The sequence below is a fragment of the Mustelus asterias genome, chromosome 4 (genome assembly GCF_964213995.1).
Source record: "Mustelus asterias chromosome 4, sMusAst1.hap1.1, whole genome shotgun sequence".
Taxonomy (NCBI): Eukaryota; Metazoa; Chordata; class Chondrichthyes; order Carcharhiniformes; family Triakidae; genus Mustelus; species Mustelus asterias.
This window is the reverse complement of record NC_135804.1, coordinates 112820249-112837275: the sequence shown is the minus strand read 5'-3', so window position 1 is coordinate 112837275 and position 17027 is coordinate 112820249. Positions and strand designations below refer to the sequence as shown.

The window sequence follows — 17027 nt, the reverse complement described above, 5'->3', positions numbered from 1 at the left end:
GGACGTAGTGGACTACTTTCCATACCTTGGGAACCTACTGTCAGCAAGCGAAAACATCGAGGATGAGGTTCAACACTGCCTTCAGTGTGTCAGCGGAGCCTTCAGCCGCCTGAGTGCTTGAAGACCAGGACCTCAGATCCAACACCAAGCTTTTGTGCTCGAGAACAGTAGTGATACCCATTCATCCATATGGTTCAAAGATGTGGGTGCAATTTTCCCAAGTGTCGTAACGGCGAGAACACTGGAGTGGTCTGCCTGGTGCTATCTGGATCACATCAGTCTTTGCTGTAGAGGATACTACAAGTATCCTAGAAATAGTAGAAAATATGGGGGAGGAATTCAATACAATCACCACCACCAGAGTTTTAGTTTTAGGCAAACTAATTGGGTTAAAGGCTGACAAGTCCCCCGGGCTTGATGGTTCGCATCCCAGAATCTTAAAGAAGGTAGCTACAGAGATTGTGGATGCATTGGTAGTCATTTTGCAAAAATCCTTGGATTCTGGAATTGTGCTAAAGAATTGGAAAACTGCCAGTGTGGAACCCTTGTTCAAAAAGGGTAGCAGGCAAAATTTAGGAAACTACAGGCCAGTTAATCTAACTTCAGTTATTGGAAAAACAGTAGAGTAGAATTGATTACTAAGGATAGACTGGCAGTGCATTTTGGAAGTGATATTCTGGTCAAGCAGAGTCGGCACGGTTTCATGAAGGGGAAATCATGTCTGACAAATTTGCTTGAGTTCTTTGAGGAGATATCAGCCAGATCAAATAGAGGAGAACCAGCCAGATCAGATAGAGGAGAACTAATCAGTGGTGTATGTTTGAATTTTCAAAAGGCATTTGATAAGGTGTCACAAAAAAGGCTGCTATGCTCACAGTGTTTGAGGTAACATTCTGGCATGGGTAGAGGATTGGCTAACTAATAGAGAGCAAGGAATAGCGATAAGGGGGTCTATCTCAGGTTGGAGGGCAGCAACCAGTGGAGTGCCACAGGTATCAGTGTAGCTCTTCACAATTTATGTTAATGATTTGGAGGGCAGAACATAGTGTATTGTGGCCAAATTTGCAGATGATACAAAGGTGGGAGGGAAGATTGTGAGGAGAATGTAAATAGTTTTCAGAGAGATATTGACAGAGAAGTGAGTGGGCAGAAAATTGGCAAATGGAATTCAATGTGGGAAAATCTTTTGGAAGAAAGACCGAGAAGGTGCATTATTATTTAAGTGGAGACAGACTGCAGAAAGTTGTAGCACAAAGGGACTTGGGGGTCCTTGTTCATGAAACCCAGAAAGCTAGCATACATGTGTAGAAGGTAATAGGGGAAGCAAATGGAATGCATATTCTTATTTCAAGGGGGCTGGAGCATTAAAATAAAGAGGTGTTGCTGCAATTGTAATGGATACTAGTGAGGCCACATTTATAATGTGTACAATTTTGGCCTTATTTAAGGAAAGATGTATCATCATTAGAGGGCTAAAGAAGAGACTTACTAGGATGATTCTGTCTATGGAGGGAGCAGCATATGAGGAAAGATTAAACAGGTTGGGTTTGTACTCCTTGGAGTTCAGAAGAATGAGAGGTGATATGGTTGAAACAGGTAAGATTCTCAGGGGGTTAAACCGGGTAAATGTTGGGAAGACGCTTCCAAACATGGGAGAGTGTAGGACCAGAGGGCCATAGGATAAGGGATGCTCATTTAAGATGGACTTGAGGAAGGATTTCCTTTCTCAATGAATGGAGAATCTTTGGAATTCTTTACCCCAGGAAGCTGTGGAGTCCTTGAACATTTTCAAGGCTAACATCGATAGGTTTTTAATCAATAGGGAAATTAAGGGTTATGGAGAGAAGGCAGGAAAGTGGACTTAGTGAGTGTTTGATCAGCCATGATCTTATTAAATGGCAGAGCACGCTGGAAGGGCTGAATTGCCTATTCCCAATCCTATTTCACCTGGTCTTATGGTCAGCTAGAAATGTTTGAGAGAGAGTTGCAGGTACAAAATGATTGGGAACCAAGACAGATTGTAGCTTGAGAGAACCTGACTTTACCTAGTGGGAACTTAAATATCCAGAGACATATCTTAGTTCCTAAAATATTCCCGATGTGTCCCCAGGTTTGAAGAGGAAGATGTGGAAACTTCTTTTGCAGCCTTTGAGAAACTAGCAGCTCAATTACAATGGCCAGCCGAGTTTTGGACTCTTCTGATATTAGTTCAGCTAATACGAAAACCCAAAGGGTTTATTCCATGCTGCCCAAAAGCAGGAGAAACATCAGAGTGCTAATAGAAGGGCTTTCTGGCACTTGTTTACGGTTCTCCTAGCGAAGGTTTGCCTGCAGAGTAAGTGGATCACCTGTGTAATGACAGTTGTGCTTCCTCGGAAAGGGAATGGATCCATTGTTGGGCATTGACTTGGTGGGATACCAAGTACTGTGACCATAACATAAAATACAGCACATGGAGACTCAGGAACCATAAAAATTCAAAAACGAAAAAGACCAAGGAAGGTCTTGTGGAATTTGAAAAGAATGAAAGGGCTGAATTGGAGGTCTGGTTTGCAGACATCTCACAGGATTTAAGTGGGGACAGAGAAAATTCCAAAACTGGTAGACACACATGGTGGAATTTTTGTGGCCCCATTGTGGTGGGGTGGGGCGAGGCCGTAAAACACGGTGACCATTTTAAAAGTCCATTGACTTCAGCGGGGCTGGAAAATCTTGATGTTGGGAGGGGCTATAGTAAGGGAGACACCTCACCAGTTGAAAAGGCACGGGGCAGTGCAGCAGAACCAGGCAAGTTGCTTGTGGCAGCAGTATCTCAAAGGGCATGGGGCAGATTAGGGACCAATTTATCCCCAAGGTAACAGAAAAGGGGAAGTCAGTATTCCTTAAGGGGAAGCAGCCATAAAAAGACTAGGAGCCCTACAGGCAACTCGGCAAGAAAAATAACACCAATAAGCTATTCTGTAGGTAGAGTTCCATTGGTCCAGCTACAAGTCATCTAAGCAGCCAAGGTAATAAACAGCAATATCTTGAAAGTTGTAAAAGGACTCCCCATCACACAACCCCAACCCTTTCCATGACCTGTTCCAACTTTAGGTTTGCCTGAGAACCAACCTTCTGGAAATGTGATACAAGAAGACCCACAGTTTACTAAGGATCCTCTGTTTTATAAGACCTTCACTTCAGTGAAGCATCAATTTCATCAAAGAAACTATTGGCCTGTGGTGACCAAAACTGAGATGATCATTAGTTGTGATTTTATTGCTTTACCTTCATCTGTCTAATCTTTGTGTTGTGAGATGAGTAAATTTTAATCATTTAGAGAGGTGTATGATAAGTGACCTTCTTTATTTGTAAACGCACAAAAGCATGCTGCTGGATTATTTAATTGGTAGTCATGATGTGGAGATGCCGGCATTGGACTGCGGTAAACACAGTAAGAAGTCTCACAACACTAGGTTAAAGTCCAACAGGTTTATTTGGTAGCAAATACCATTTGCTACCAAATAAACCTGTTGGACTTTAACCTGGTGTTGTGAGACTTCTTACATTGAGTGATTGTCCCAATTAAATAAGTAAGAAAACGCCCCTCCCATTCCTGCCCTTACATACAAGCACACTGATCATGGGCAGTAAAAATGGAGCATACAATTTCTGTCTCTTACAGTAGTTCCAGTATACTCCTTACAGTGATGACTGGTATTTATGTAACATCTTTAATATAATAAAGTAGGAGCATTATGAAAAAATAATATGACACTGAGACATGCAAGAGATACCAGGGAAAATGACCAAAAGTTTGGTCATAGAGGCAGACTTTAAGAGTGTTTCAAAGGAGGAAAGAAAGGTAGAGAGACGGGAGGTTTAGGGAGGAAATTCCAGAGCTTTAGGGCTTTGACAGTTGAAAGCACTGCCACCAATAGTCAGGGATGTTCAAGTGGCCAAAATTAAAAGTTAAAGTGAAGTTTATTTATTAGTCACAAGTAAGGCTTACATTAACATTGCAATGAAGTTACTGTGAAATTCCCCTAGTCGCCACATTCTGGCACCTGTTCGGGTCAATGCACCTAAGCAGCATGTCTTTCAGACTGTGGGTGGAAACCGGAGCACCCGGAGGAAACCCACACAGACACTGGGGAATGTGCAAACTCCACACAGACAGTGACCCAAGCCAGGAATCGAACCCGGGTCCTTGGCGCTGGGAGCCAGCATTGCTAACCACTGTGCTACTACGCCGCCAACATAGGGGCAGGATTCTCCAGCTATTTATGCCAGCGGGATTCTCTGGTCCCATTGCAGTGTTTTGGCTGAATGCCGAATTCTCTGTCCCTCGCTTGCAGCGGTGGTGGAGTGTGAGCAGATGTTTGAGGGTTGTGGGGCTCAAGTAAAGAAGGGCAGAGGCTGTGGAGGATCTGAAAAGAAAGATAAGTTTAAAATTGGGCTGCTGATTAAACAGGAGCCAGTATAGGTCAGTGAGCACGGACGTGATGGACCATTGGCATTTAGTTCAGACTCCACTCGCGTGGTTTTGAACAGGTTAAAATACAGCCAGTGATACAGAGGTGGAATATAGATTGTATGGATAGGTGGTTAGAAGCTCATCTTAGGGTCAAGTGACACCAAGGTTGCAAGCCACTGTTGTGTATCTTCAATTCTGTTTAAGGGATTTGTTGTACTGCACTACTGTGCTGAGATGAGTGACGTCAAATTGTGAGCCAAGAGCAACGTTTTATGGGGCAGCTTGCATATTACTCAGCAGGGAAATGTACGTGCTTATCTGCGTACACTAAGCTTAGCTTCCCAGTGGTTGCTCAGAAGAGAGAATGGGTGGCAATATCACTTTCACATAACATGGAAAAGACTCATGAGTAATACATCTCCTGGAAGGGTTTCGCACTGATTGGCTTTTAATGATGTTAAGCGTCTGTTCAGTGCTTGAATCCCAGAATTGTATTACTATTTCCAACTTAATGCAAACTCAAACACTATTTTCCATTGACATGGGACTTTAGTTTCTTCATATGACGTTTCAGATTTGAGGTAAATTGGAGACAGTAAAACTAGCTGCTGCAAATCAAAATCTCTGGTGTAATAGCGGGCCCCCACCTACTCACTGGGAGAATGCCAGTGGATGCATTATGCTGTATATCCACACACAAAACATGACAAAAGTTAATTGATTAAACATTTGTATTTGCAAAATGTTAAACTATTAGGTTAATTAATTTGGAGACACTACTTTTTATATTATTGTGGAATCCAACTTGCATAAAAGCATGAGAAGAAGCATTCTATCAATTGAAGCTTATCCCTCCAATATGTTTGTAACACTTTGGGTCAACATATTAATTGTCAATAACACCCCAGGGACATGAAAACCATTGTATGAATGGAAATATTTTCTTTCCTTTGCTTTTCTCCTTTTTTTCCTCACAGGAATTTGTTTTAATTGGATGATGTGTCACGATGTGTGCATGTCTGGGTCGCTGAAGCCTTCATCTGCTGTGGGCGTGGAGGTCATTTTAGTTCCTCGCTTTAAAATCTAATCTAATCTGCCATTTGTTTGTGGCACAGGTACAGAACCGACAGCATCAATATATATTGGCTCAAAGCATGAAAGGGTTAAATATTCCCAAAGATTCTGAAGTTATAGTGCACCAAACCTACGTGACGTTTGATCCAAACACTCATGTGCAGGTATGAATTATCACAATGTGATGAACCATTTTCTAACCACCTTACAATATTACCCGCTAATTTCTTTATCTTCTCCTGGAAATTGAAGAATAATACAGCAGAATTATTTTTAAATAAAAGCCATTTTCATTCACTTGTATCTTTTGTAATAAAATTGAATCATTAGTTGATTTGTAGCTATCGCTAGGCAGATTAATCTATTTAAACTTGACTTGTTGAATTGTTTGCACTGACTCTGAGGCTCCTGCATTAACTGAGCTCCTGTTGTTGTCTCCCGGTAAGATTCATGTCAGTTTATTATTCTCCCCCCCACCTTCTTGTTCCCATCAACCAACCATGGCCCCATCAAGAGGCAAGATTTTGGCACTTTTTTGTTGTTGAGACCAAGTATGAATGAAGCCCTTTTTGAGTGGATAGAATCCATTTGTATACAAAAAGAAACAGACAAAGGTTGTAGGGGAGGCAATGGCCTCATGGTGTTATCACTAGATGATTAGTCCAGAAACTTAGCTAATATTCTGGGGACCCGGGTTTGAATCCCGCCACGGCAGATGGTGGAATTTGAATTCAATTTTAAAAATCTGGAATTAAGAATCTACTGATGACCATGAAACCATTGTCAATTGTCAGTAAAACCCATCTGGTTCACTAATGTCCATTCGGGAAGGAAATCTGCCATCCTTACCTGGTCGGGCCTGCATGTAACTCCAGAGCCACAGCAATGGTGGTTGACTCTCAACTTCCCCCGGGCAACTAGCGATGGGCAATAAATGCTGGCCAGCCAGCAACGCCCATGTCCCACAAATTAATAAACAAAAAGGGCAAGATTGCAAAAGAATAGATGCTCCTTGATGTATTTTTAAAAATTTTCAACACCAGGGCATCTCTTTTTATTATGACATCAAAAATATACTGTAAATGCTTTAAAAATCTTCAAACATAAAATACTTAGGGCCGGGTTTTCGCTTCTAAGATGGATAGCTCGAGTTGGGAAATTTCACACCTTGGCACGTGCACCTTGGGTGTGTGTGGTGGGGGGCGGGGGGCAGTTGGTGTGTGGGATGGAAATGGACCTGCAGAATGGGGGTAGCAACAAGTGTTGGGATGGGCTAATGCAGAGGCCTGCCTCAGTTCTGAGGTTTTGTCCCAGTGGTTTTGTCAAATATTAGGCCCTCTGGCCCCCACCCCTCACACCTCCGCTTACCCTACCAACTCCCATGCCCCATCCATGTCAACACATGCTAGCTCATGCCCCCACCCAGCCTGAATGACCCCTCATATCTTACATGCCAATCCATCCATCCTTGTGGCCCCTTCTACCCAACTTAGTGCAAACTCATTTCATCTATTGTGTCCCCACCCACTGCCCATTTCCATTAAACATTCCTTGCCAACTCAGCTAATATCCACCACAGGCAGATCTCAGAAGCCATGCTGAGATGAAATAAATTGCTCAGTATCTATAACATAATTTACTATAGATAAAAAAATGTCCTATTAATAAAAGTCCAATCAATGTATTTAAATTGCCTCAAGTATTCATTCCTTTTAAAACATTCATAATTCCAAGTAATAGGCAATTAATCCTTAATAATCTCTTTGAGTTGTCAATCAAACTGAACAACAGTGCCCCACTGTGATAACGATAAATTGTGGAAAGCAGTCAAACAGTAATAAAGCTATAATGATAGCACTTATGTAAACACACAGCTGATGAAACTACTTGAACATTTTTGCTTACCCCCAGAAACCCAGACAGGTAGTTTTTTTAAATTTTAAAAGAGCAGGGGATTTAAATAACTTGAATTTGTCAGTTCTACATAGCCTATCTACCCTTCAAGAGCATTTTTACCTCCATTATAAAGTTGTAGGATGCACATCGCTGGTTTAGGCTGTCCCTGGACCGAAAATCAAGTCTACTTGCCCTGTTCATAGAGTTTAAATGGCTCAATTTGTGCCTATGCTGCTCACGTCTCCTGTCTTCCCCTACCAATGAAAATGTGATCTGCTAGAAATGGGGGTGGCACTGTTGGTTCTGGGTTCTGTCTGCCATTCGACCCCACCAAAATCCAGTCCTTAGTCTCCTTGTCTGCAATAATTTTACAGAAATTGTATATTCTGCTAATAGACCATAGCAATCAGACCCTGTGGATTGAGGTAATATTGTTCAGTGTGTTAATAGTAGAGGTAGTTCCTACCTTTAACTTTCAGCAACTCAAGCTCTGAAAATTGCTATGCCAAATGCTGCAGTATAGGGTATCCCACTAAATATGGGTTTAATTGGATTTCATTTTCACTCTCAGTGCTGTAATTGTAACCTGGCAGAGTGGATCACTTGTATGTTGTAGAACCCACTGGGTAAATCCAGTGGAATCCAGTGTGGGAAGGGAATCGGCTCTCAGATGTTACCGTGCAACTGGTGAAGGTGAAATGACCTTTATTATAAATACAAGTTTAAGGAGGTTTCATTTTTGTTCTGTACTGGATTGAGAGGAGTTCAGTGCTAACACTGGGTGCCAGAAATGTGGAACACTATGAGCAACCATATCGCTAAAGATCAGCATGATAAAAATTCCCTCGGCGCTTCTTGATCAAGTTAACCACAAAAATTGATTTTGAAATGATCAACAGTAGGAATGTGAAGTGATGGATGTTGTCTGCAATGGCAAGGTTTGAGTTTTAAAGCTATCCTGGGATGAAGGAGTAGAGCTTAATTAGCATTTGTTCCTGTTACAGGCACATAACAACACACAGGATCTGCAATGGCATCAGGACACGGGATACTCACAAAGTAACGTGGATGTCCGATATAATCAAGACTACGTAAAACATGTTCACAGTCCTGTGCAGGTACAACTGCCGACATTGATTTCACTTTTTTAAACATTGCAGTTTTTCACAAGTTGGTGAGAATCTTAAAGAATATTTTATCATCTAACAATTGAATCCGATTAAAAAGTAACAGTGGTTCTTAGTATTTACATGACAGATATGTGCTGGCTGCAAATTGTCAGTAATGAATTGAATTTAGAAATATAGTAGCTGAATAGGTGCATTGTTTAATAATCATAAAGCTGATTTCACAAGATTTTAAAACCTCTTCACCAAATATGATAGCACCACAGAATCCCCACAGTGCAGAAGGAGGCCATTCGGCTCATCCAGTCTGCACTGACTCTCCTAAAGAGCATCTTACCTGGGACACACCGTGCCACACTGCACATTTATCATGGTTACTCCACCGAGCCTACACATCTTTGGACACCAAGGGGCAATTTAGCATGGCCAATCCACCTAACCTGCACGTCTTTTGATTTGATTTGATTTATTATTGTCATGTGTATTAACATACAGTGAAAACTATTGTTTCTTGCGCGCTATACAGACAAAACATACCGTTCATAGAGAAGGAAACGAGAGAGTGCAGAATGTAGTGTTACAGTCATAGCTAGGGTGTAGAGAAAGATCAACTTAATGCAAGGTAAGTCCATTCAAAAGTCTGACAGCAGCAGGGAAGAAGCTGTTCTTGAGTCAGTTGGTACGTGACCTCAGACTTTTGTATCTTTTTCCCGAAGGAAGAAGGTGGAAGAGAGAATGTCCAGGGTGGGTGGGGTCCTTAATTATGCTGGCTGCTTTGCCGAGGCCGCGGGAAGTATAGACAGAGTCAATGGATGGGAGGCTGGTTTGCCTGATGGATTGGGCTACATTCACGACCTTTTGTAGTTCCTTGAGGCCTTGGGCAGAGCAGGAGTCATACCAAGCTGTGATACAACCAGAAAGAATGCTTTCTATGGTGCATCTGTAAAGGTTGATGAGAGTCGTAGCTGCCATGCCAAATTTCCTTAGTCTTCTGAGAAAGTAGAGGCGTTGGTGGGCTTTCTTAACTATAGTGTTGGCATGGGGGATCAGGACAGGTTGTTGGTGATCTGGACACCTAAAAACTGGAAGCTCTCGACCCTTTCTACTTCATCCCCATTGATGAAGACAGGGGCATGTTCTCCTTTACACTTCCTGAAGTCGATGACAATCTCCTTTGTTTTTTTGACATTGAGGGAGAGATTATTGTTGCCGCACCAGTTCACCAGATTCTCTATCTTATTCCTGTACTCTGTCTCGTCACTGTTTGCGATCCGACCCACTACAGTGATGTCGTCAGCAAACTTGAAAATCAAATTGGAGGAGAATTTGGCCACACAGTCATAGGTGTATAAGGATTATAGTAGGGGGCTGAGAACACAGCCTTGTAGGGCACCGGTGTTGAGGATGATCATAGAGAGGGTGTTGTTGCCTATCCTTACTGATTGTGGTCTGTGGGTTAGGAAGTCCAGGATCCAGTCGCAGAGTGGGTGCCGAGGCCCAGGCCACAGAGTTTGGAGATGAGTTTCGTGGGAATAATAGTGTTGAAGGCTGAGCTGTAGTCAATAAATAGGATTCTGACATAGGTGTCCTTGTTATCTAGGTGTTCCAGGTTGAGTGCAGGGCCAGGGAAATAGCATGTGCTGTGAACTTGTTACATGCATTAGAAGCTGTATTAGAAGCTTTGGACTGTGAGAGGATACCAGAACATCCACACAGACATTGGGAGAACGAGCAAACCCTACATTGACAGTCACCCAAGGCCGGGATCGTACCTGGGGCCCTGGCACTGTGAGGCAACAGTGCTAACCACTGTGCCACTCATGATGAATAATACTATTTGCATTTTGTTTTGAAATTATAGCGTTTTTACTTGAAGCTGAGAATTTCAAATAAAATAAAAATTATTTTCTTGACAAGTTAAAGATTTGAACAGCCTGCTAACTTGAAGATCAAAATTAAAATGCAGTGAATGAATGAATGGTAAAATGATAAAATTGACGTGTGAAGTGACGACTAGCTTGATATCTTCCTGGAGTTGTTTATGGATGGGGAATTAACTAGTATTTGTTTGTGTTACAGACTGTAACCCCTCCACATGAATTCAGTGGACGTCGGAGTACACGAAGTTCCGTCACTTCCCAAGAATATGATGAAACCCGCATTAGAAGCTCGGGAGGCTCAGAAGCTCATAGTCCGATACCAATCAGAATGCAAAGCCCTGTACCAGCCAGAGTGCGGAGTCCTCAACCAGCCCAGGTACTACGCTTAAATAGAAATCTGCAATTGTAAGTAATATGTTTTGCATTGCGGTGTTAGATTGAAAAGGGCTGTTAAACTGTTGCCGTTTATTCCCGATTGCCAGGCTATCTTCCTTTAAAAATTTGAAATCAAATGAGAGGACACTTGAAACAGTTCTTTTGACTCAAATTTTGGACATTGCCTGCAGCTTGGAGGGAAAATATTTGAAATGGAGTTTTGTAGCTGCGGTTTAGAGTTAACATTTTAGAGGCTGGTTATTGTGTCTGCATTGCACAGTGGGTAAAAAATGAAGATGGCTAACGTCTGGCCGGGACCCATAATAGGGGCGATAGTGTATTTGAATTTATGTAGTTGTGGCATATCTTTAGCTTGTAAGGTATCCACTACTGAGGTCAAGTGAATATAGCTAGAAAAACTTTGTTATGTCAGGGATCGACCTACCAGCAATTTGGGAATTTCAATTTGGGAATTGCAATTGGATTCACCTGCCCCCCAACTACAGAACACCAAAAATGGCTTAATTTTATCAGAATTGGCATAGTGACAATTTTAAGTATCTGCAGGTCTCTGTGCAGAGCTGTAAATAGTGTGTATGTGGTATTTCTCCCATTAAGCGATGTACTAGTACAAAATGTATATTACTTCCTGATTAAATTGCATAGTGAAACATAGGTATACTACTCTCCCAATTACACAAATTAATTCTGCAAGTTTCTAGGTGAACTGACATATCCTAACTATTTTATGTAGCTCATCCTGAAAGTATTAATACTGAGAATTGGGGTTGTTTTGGTTAAAGCTGCAAAAGCCCAAATCTTATATATTCACAAAGCCAAGAGGTTCTGTCTGGGAACAAAGACCCTCGAAAAAACCCCAGAAAATATGCGGAGCATTTGTTCTTGGGATTGGGATCTGGCCTTGGGTGTCTGGCTGTGTGGAGTTTGCATGTTCTCCGCTTATCGGCATGGGCTACCTCTGGGTGCTCCAGTTTCCTCCCATGGTCCAACGATGTGGGGGTCAGATTGATTGGCCATGAAAAATTGCCCCTTTGTGACCCGATATGTGTAGGTTAGGGGAATTAGTGGGGTGATTATGGGGATAGGGCACATGCATCTCATGTGCCTTTGAAAACCTGACTATTGAGAGCTGGCCGGCTTCTCTGATTCGCACTGTGAAAGTTGATCTGACTTCAATGACAATCAGGTCTAGGACAGAGGAGAGAGATGAGCAAAAATCTCATGAGATGAGAGGGGCAACTCTGAGGGGCTGAGGGCAGAGTTTAATTGATGAAGCTCCTCACATCTGAAGAGTGAGCAGATGTGAAGAGATCCAGAGTGGGGTCAACACCTCAAATTCCACCACTCTCTCATGGGAGAATGTTAGAAGCCTGGGATCATTCATCGAGTTGTGTTGCACCCATGTGTTTTGAAGGAAATGCACAATGAAACATGTCAGCTGATGCTGACATTCCCGAGCTGAATCCTGCCCATGTTATGTACTTGGATTTGCCCTCCATGTTACTTCAGCTAATTGACTGGTTCTGCGTGATTACATGCGGCCAGCCTCTTCCTCGAGATCTGCGATTCCTCATCCGACTAATGAGTTCATGTAATTTATTGTTTTGTAGATTAAACTACACAGTAATTGGATCCTCCACTTGGATGTGAATTCCATGCCCTATGGAGTGTAAAATATGATCTTTATATCGACTAAAATGAATGTTATTTGCTGTGTAATTGCTGTAGGGTCAGTGATTAATTTTCAACAAATAATCGATCCAAATTACTTGCAGCTTGGATGTGACTAATCAAAGCTTTCTTGTCAAATTCAAACCAAATTGCCTTTGCAGTCAAATAATGAACTCCTATTTGGAAAATATTTGGCTTTAATAATACAAGATTCACCATTTAAGCTCCACCCTTTTTTATGCTATGTGATATCTCTTGTTTCAAGTTATGAGGCAGTAGTATCTGATTACATATCTGTACAATAACAATGCAGTATGAATTAACATACTGGGTTTCGTTCAATAAATATATCCCGTTCCCAAGAATTTATCCAGTGGAAAGCTGCAGACAAGAAGGGTCCCCAGCTGTAGTAAGTTGGCTAATCTTGTTGAGGACAGCAGCTAGGGTGTTGCCATTTATCTAAATGCCCATAGGCCATACCTGACCTAAATTCCCATGGGAGAGGCTAGCGTGCCCAGAGAGTTCAGTCCCGTTCTTGCTAATGATATGCAAACTTTGATAATATTGAAATCAGCTGTGCTGATTTCCGGAGCAGAGCTGATGACACTGTAAAGTTTTGCCTCGGAGACACGGAGAAGCCCAGGTACCCAGCAGGTAGCCCGCAAAACAGCTTATTCTGATGTCTCCCGGCCCGTTGCACTGCTAGAACAGCACAATGGGCTGGGAGAATCGCCCCTCAGATGAGGCCAGAATTGAGCTCGGCTTAGATTTGCAGCCAAGACTTTTACATGAGTTGTGAACGTTTGGACAACGTGTGACCTCTGTAGAACCACGCCTAGTTAGGAGCCAATTGCTTCAGTAGGAGAGTACGGAGAGATTTAGTCTTGGGGGAAAGATAAATGGAGTTAACATATACATCTGCAAATTATTCATGATTTTCATCTTAAATGGGTTTTCTGGAAAAGATGCCGAGCAGATTTCATGGTGTAAAAAAAGATTGTCGTTGTAAATGACCCCGAGTGTCTGAGAGAAACCGTGAAGCTACATTGTCTTCTACAGTAAAAACAAACATGTTGATATTTTATTTATTTTGTCTGATCGACAAAGGTTGGTGTTCTTTGCTTGAAAAGATTCTTTCTGTTTAATTAAAAATGTTTTCATAAGCAAATTGAATTACAAATTGTTTAATTAAAAAATGAATAGATGAATGAGTTGACGCCATGTAAAATTAATTGGATGGAATGCCATGTAAAGCTATAAATAACAAAACTTAAATAAGAGAAAATGCTAGAAACACGTCTGAGGAAAGGGCATTGTCCTGAAACATTAGGCTGGACTTGCATGGAGTTGGTCAGGCTCTGGACACCTACAGATATGGTGGGTAGGACCTGGATGTGAAGTCCTGCCCCCAGTTCCAGCAGATCCCATTTTTGCCGATGGGATGGATCAGGAAGGTGGGAAGCCCAAGCTCAGCAGGGCCATTTGAAATTAGCCTGAGATCCAGCATATGCCATTTTCACTTCCATGGGCCTCAATGTGCAGTGTGGTTGTCATGAATTTAAGGGAGAATTATAAACACTTGTGAAGGGTGCATAAGGCGTGTTTAACTGTCATGATCTCAAGTTGTTTAAAAATGACAAAGAAACAGGCTGCTGCTATCAGTGTTCAAGCAAATGGCCACTGTTTGAGTAAATTGATTTACAGGCAACCTGGTGTAGTTTAGAAAAAAACATTAGCCATCTGTTACTGCAGTTCCAATAGACTTCATTCTTGGCATTTTTTAAAAAAAGCTGTTATTACAGTTGAACTTTTTAAAAATGCTTGGCTGAGTTTCAAATGCCTCAAAACCAATTATATCAGTTGAGGGGGATGAGTTCATATTTTGATTGTCAGTTTTAAGAGGTTGATAGTAAATAGAAATGTGTCTATTTTTACATCAGGTCAACTATTTGAGGGGCTTTAAAACCTTTAAATGGATTTCACGAATGAGAGCTTTTTCAATATCAAGTGGACATGAGGGAAAGTTCTATTAGATTGTTAGATCTAAGATTTATTTCTTTTTCATCTCCTCGTGGCTCTTAAGGTCTGCCCATTGTGGATACTGGATGAATAGATATAGAGGTACAAGGAGATATGGTGCTGACATGGGCACTTTGGGATGGGGACTGGTGGGTGGCGTTGAGGACGACAGGGCTTAAGAGCCTTTTATATATTCAGGCTAAAATCTGAGAGAACCAGAGCATAACTTCTAGTTAGCCAGCCTCAACACTCGCCCACCTCTGTAGCCACCTCCAGACTGCTTCTGGAGGCTGCGGGCCTGACCCTCTTGTGCAGCCCCACCCCTTGTCGGAGTACAAGTCATAGATGCGGGAGTTGTTTCCAAGAAGACAGAGCTGCCAAGTCGGGAGATTTTCCAACTTGAACTTTCTGTCTTGATGGTGAAAATCCATCACATTCTCCCTGTTTCTCACTCCAAGGCTGTTGGCTGACCTACTAAGTATTTCCAGCATTTTTTTCTTTCCATTTCCGATTTATAGCATCTGCAAGATTTTGTTCTTGTAATAACAATCCTAAATTGTGAATGGGGAGTTCTGGTTTAATTAACCCAGAATGATGTAATTTAGGAGGTGTGCTTTTCATTTAGCCTCCCAGCTACTGGCAATTGGCCTATTGAAACATTTATGAACTGCAACATTATAGTCTTGTGAACACTTTTAAAAGAACAGAGGCTGCTGCTGTGGTCTTGAGCAACAGTTCCAGTGCATGTCCAGAATGCTGAATTATGGTCCTTTAACCAAATTAATTTAACTAAATTTGCTGTGCATGAAGGATATTATTGATGTAAAGCAAAGCTGGATGAATTTAAGCACCCGAGCATACATGAGATGAAGAAAAGCATCACACACTGGCTGGGATTTTTCAGCCCTTCCTGCTGGTGGGGTCTTTCCAGTCCTGCCAAAATCAACTCGCGCTGCAGGTTTGTCGGTGGAGGGAAGGAACAGCTATGCAAATTGCCACTGATTTTGGCGGGACTGGAAGATCCCACCGGCGGCTAATGGCGAACGGCACCTGTGCAGGTGGGTGGGGGGGGAGGATGGGAGGGCTGGAATATTCTGGCCAAAGTCTTGTTGTGCGATTGTAACTATTATGTCTATTCCTTAAAATGCTATTATTAAGGAACATTCACCAGACTCGATCTATTCTCTCACCTGTCATGATAGGTATTTAGATGAGTTAATGATAACTTTCTATATCTTGTAAGCAACAAAAATTACTTTGAATTTCAAAGCTGAGTTATAAGTATTATTTAGCTTGTTGAATGTGAACATAGATTGGCATTTCCTTAGTAAAATTTCTACAGCAGCTCAGAGGCATTATGTTAAAAACTAGATTTCAAGAGCTAAGCACTAAAACCAAAGTTACAATTATTGGCTTTTACATAGCCTGATGAATGACTTTAAGTGACATTTTTTATTGGCAAACCTTTATAATTCTGATTATGTCGTCCTCCTAGAGCTTGCATTACTCTCCAATTCATGGAGTTAAAAACAGGTCTTCCTGTGAAGGATGCATGTCTGTTTTGGTTTGATTAGTTCCTGCTCCTTATCCTCCCTTTCCCATGCAGGCTTCCCCTATTCATCTTGCTTTAGCTCGTGGATAAATATGTTAGTCCTTGCATAATTGCAATAAAAATAATGTTCATTGATGGCTCATATTTAGATGAGACAAAATATGCTGAAAGTAAGTGACGCCAACATTGTAGATCAGCTGGAAATTCAGACCCAGGATTAAGGCTACGCTTATGCGCACTTTTATCAAATAGCTTGGGCGCAATTTTTTTTAACATTCTGGGCCCGATTTTACCATTTTCATTCTACGTGCTGAATCTGGGCGTAATGCAGATCCGACTTGGGAATCTGCTTTCAGGCGCCCCCATACGCACTCAGCCTGAAAAAAACATCTCCAGTCCCATTCGCACTGTGGGCGGGGCTTAACGCAGCCGAAACGATTGGAGCTCTGAACTGCGCATGCGCAGTTGGAAAAGAATTTGAAAAAGCGTGCCATGTCAGATCACTCCCGAGCCACAGAAGGCGGAGAAAGCGGCCCGAGAGCGACAAGCGGGAGCAATGGCCCCCACACACATAACTGTCCCCCTTATCCACCACCACTACCCACACACATCACTGTCCCCCTTATCCACCTCCCCACTACCCAGACCGATTGCCACTTCTGCCCCCCCGGTCTTCCCCCTGCCCCCGCTCCCCCCACCAGAGATCCATCTGCACCCCCCCTCTACCAGTGAGCGATCGGGCCTCCCTCCTCCCCACCCCCCCCACCTCCCTCACCCCTCTCACAATGATCTGGCCTCACTTCCCCCACCCCCCCCCCCAACAACGATCTGGCCTCACTTCCCCCCAGCCCCCAGAGAACGGTCTGGCCTCACTCACCGCCCCCCCCCCCCCCCCAGACAACAATCTGGCCTCGCTCATCCCCCTCCCCCCCCCCCCCCCCCCACCAGAGAATGGT

General features: G+C 42.5%; 1 protein-coding gene across 1 annotated transcript in view; it reads left to right on the top strand.

Annotated features, from left to right (window-relative positions):
- pof1b (POF1B actin binding protein) overlaps window positions 1–17027 on the top strand; it is a 90369-nt gene that overhangs the window by 23503 nt on the left and 49839 nt on the right. Inside the window, exons 3-5 of the mRNA XM_078211653.1 lie at window positions 5572–5694; window positions 8431–8544; window positions 10633–10809. Of these exons, the coding sequence (XP_078067779.1) occupies window positions 5572–5694; window positions 8431–8544; window positions 10633–10809 (414 nt within the window). The remainder of the gene's footprint in view (window positions 1–5571; window positions 5695–8430; window positions 8545–10632; window positions 10810–17027) is intronic.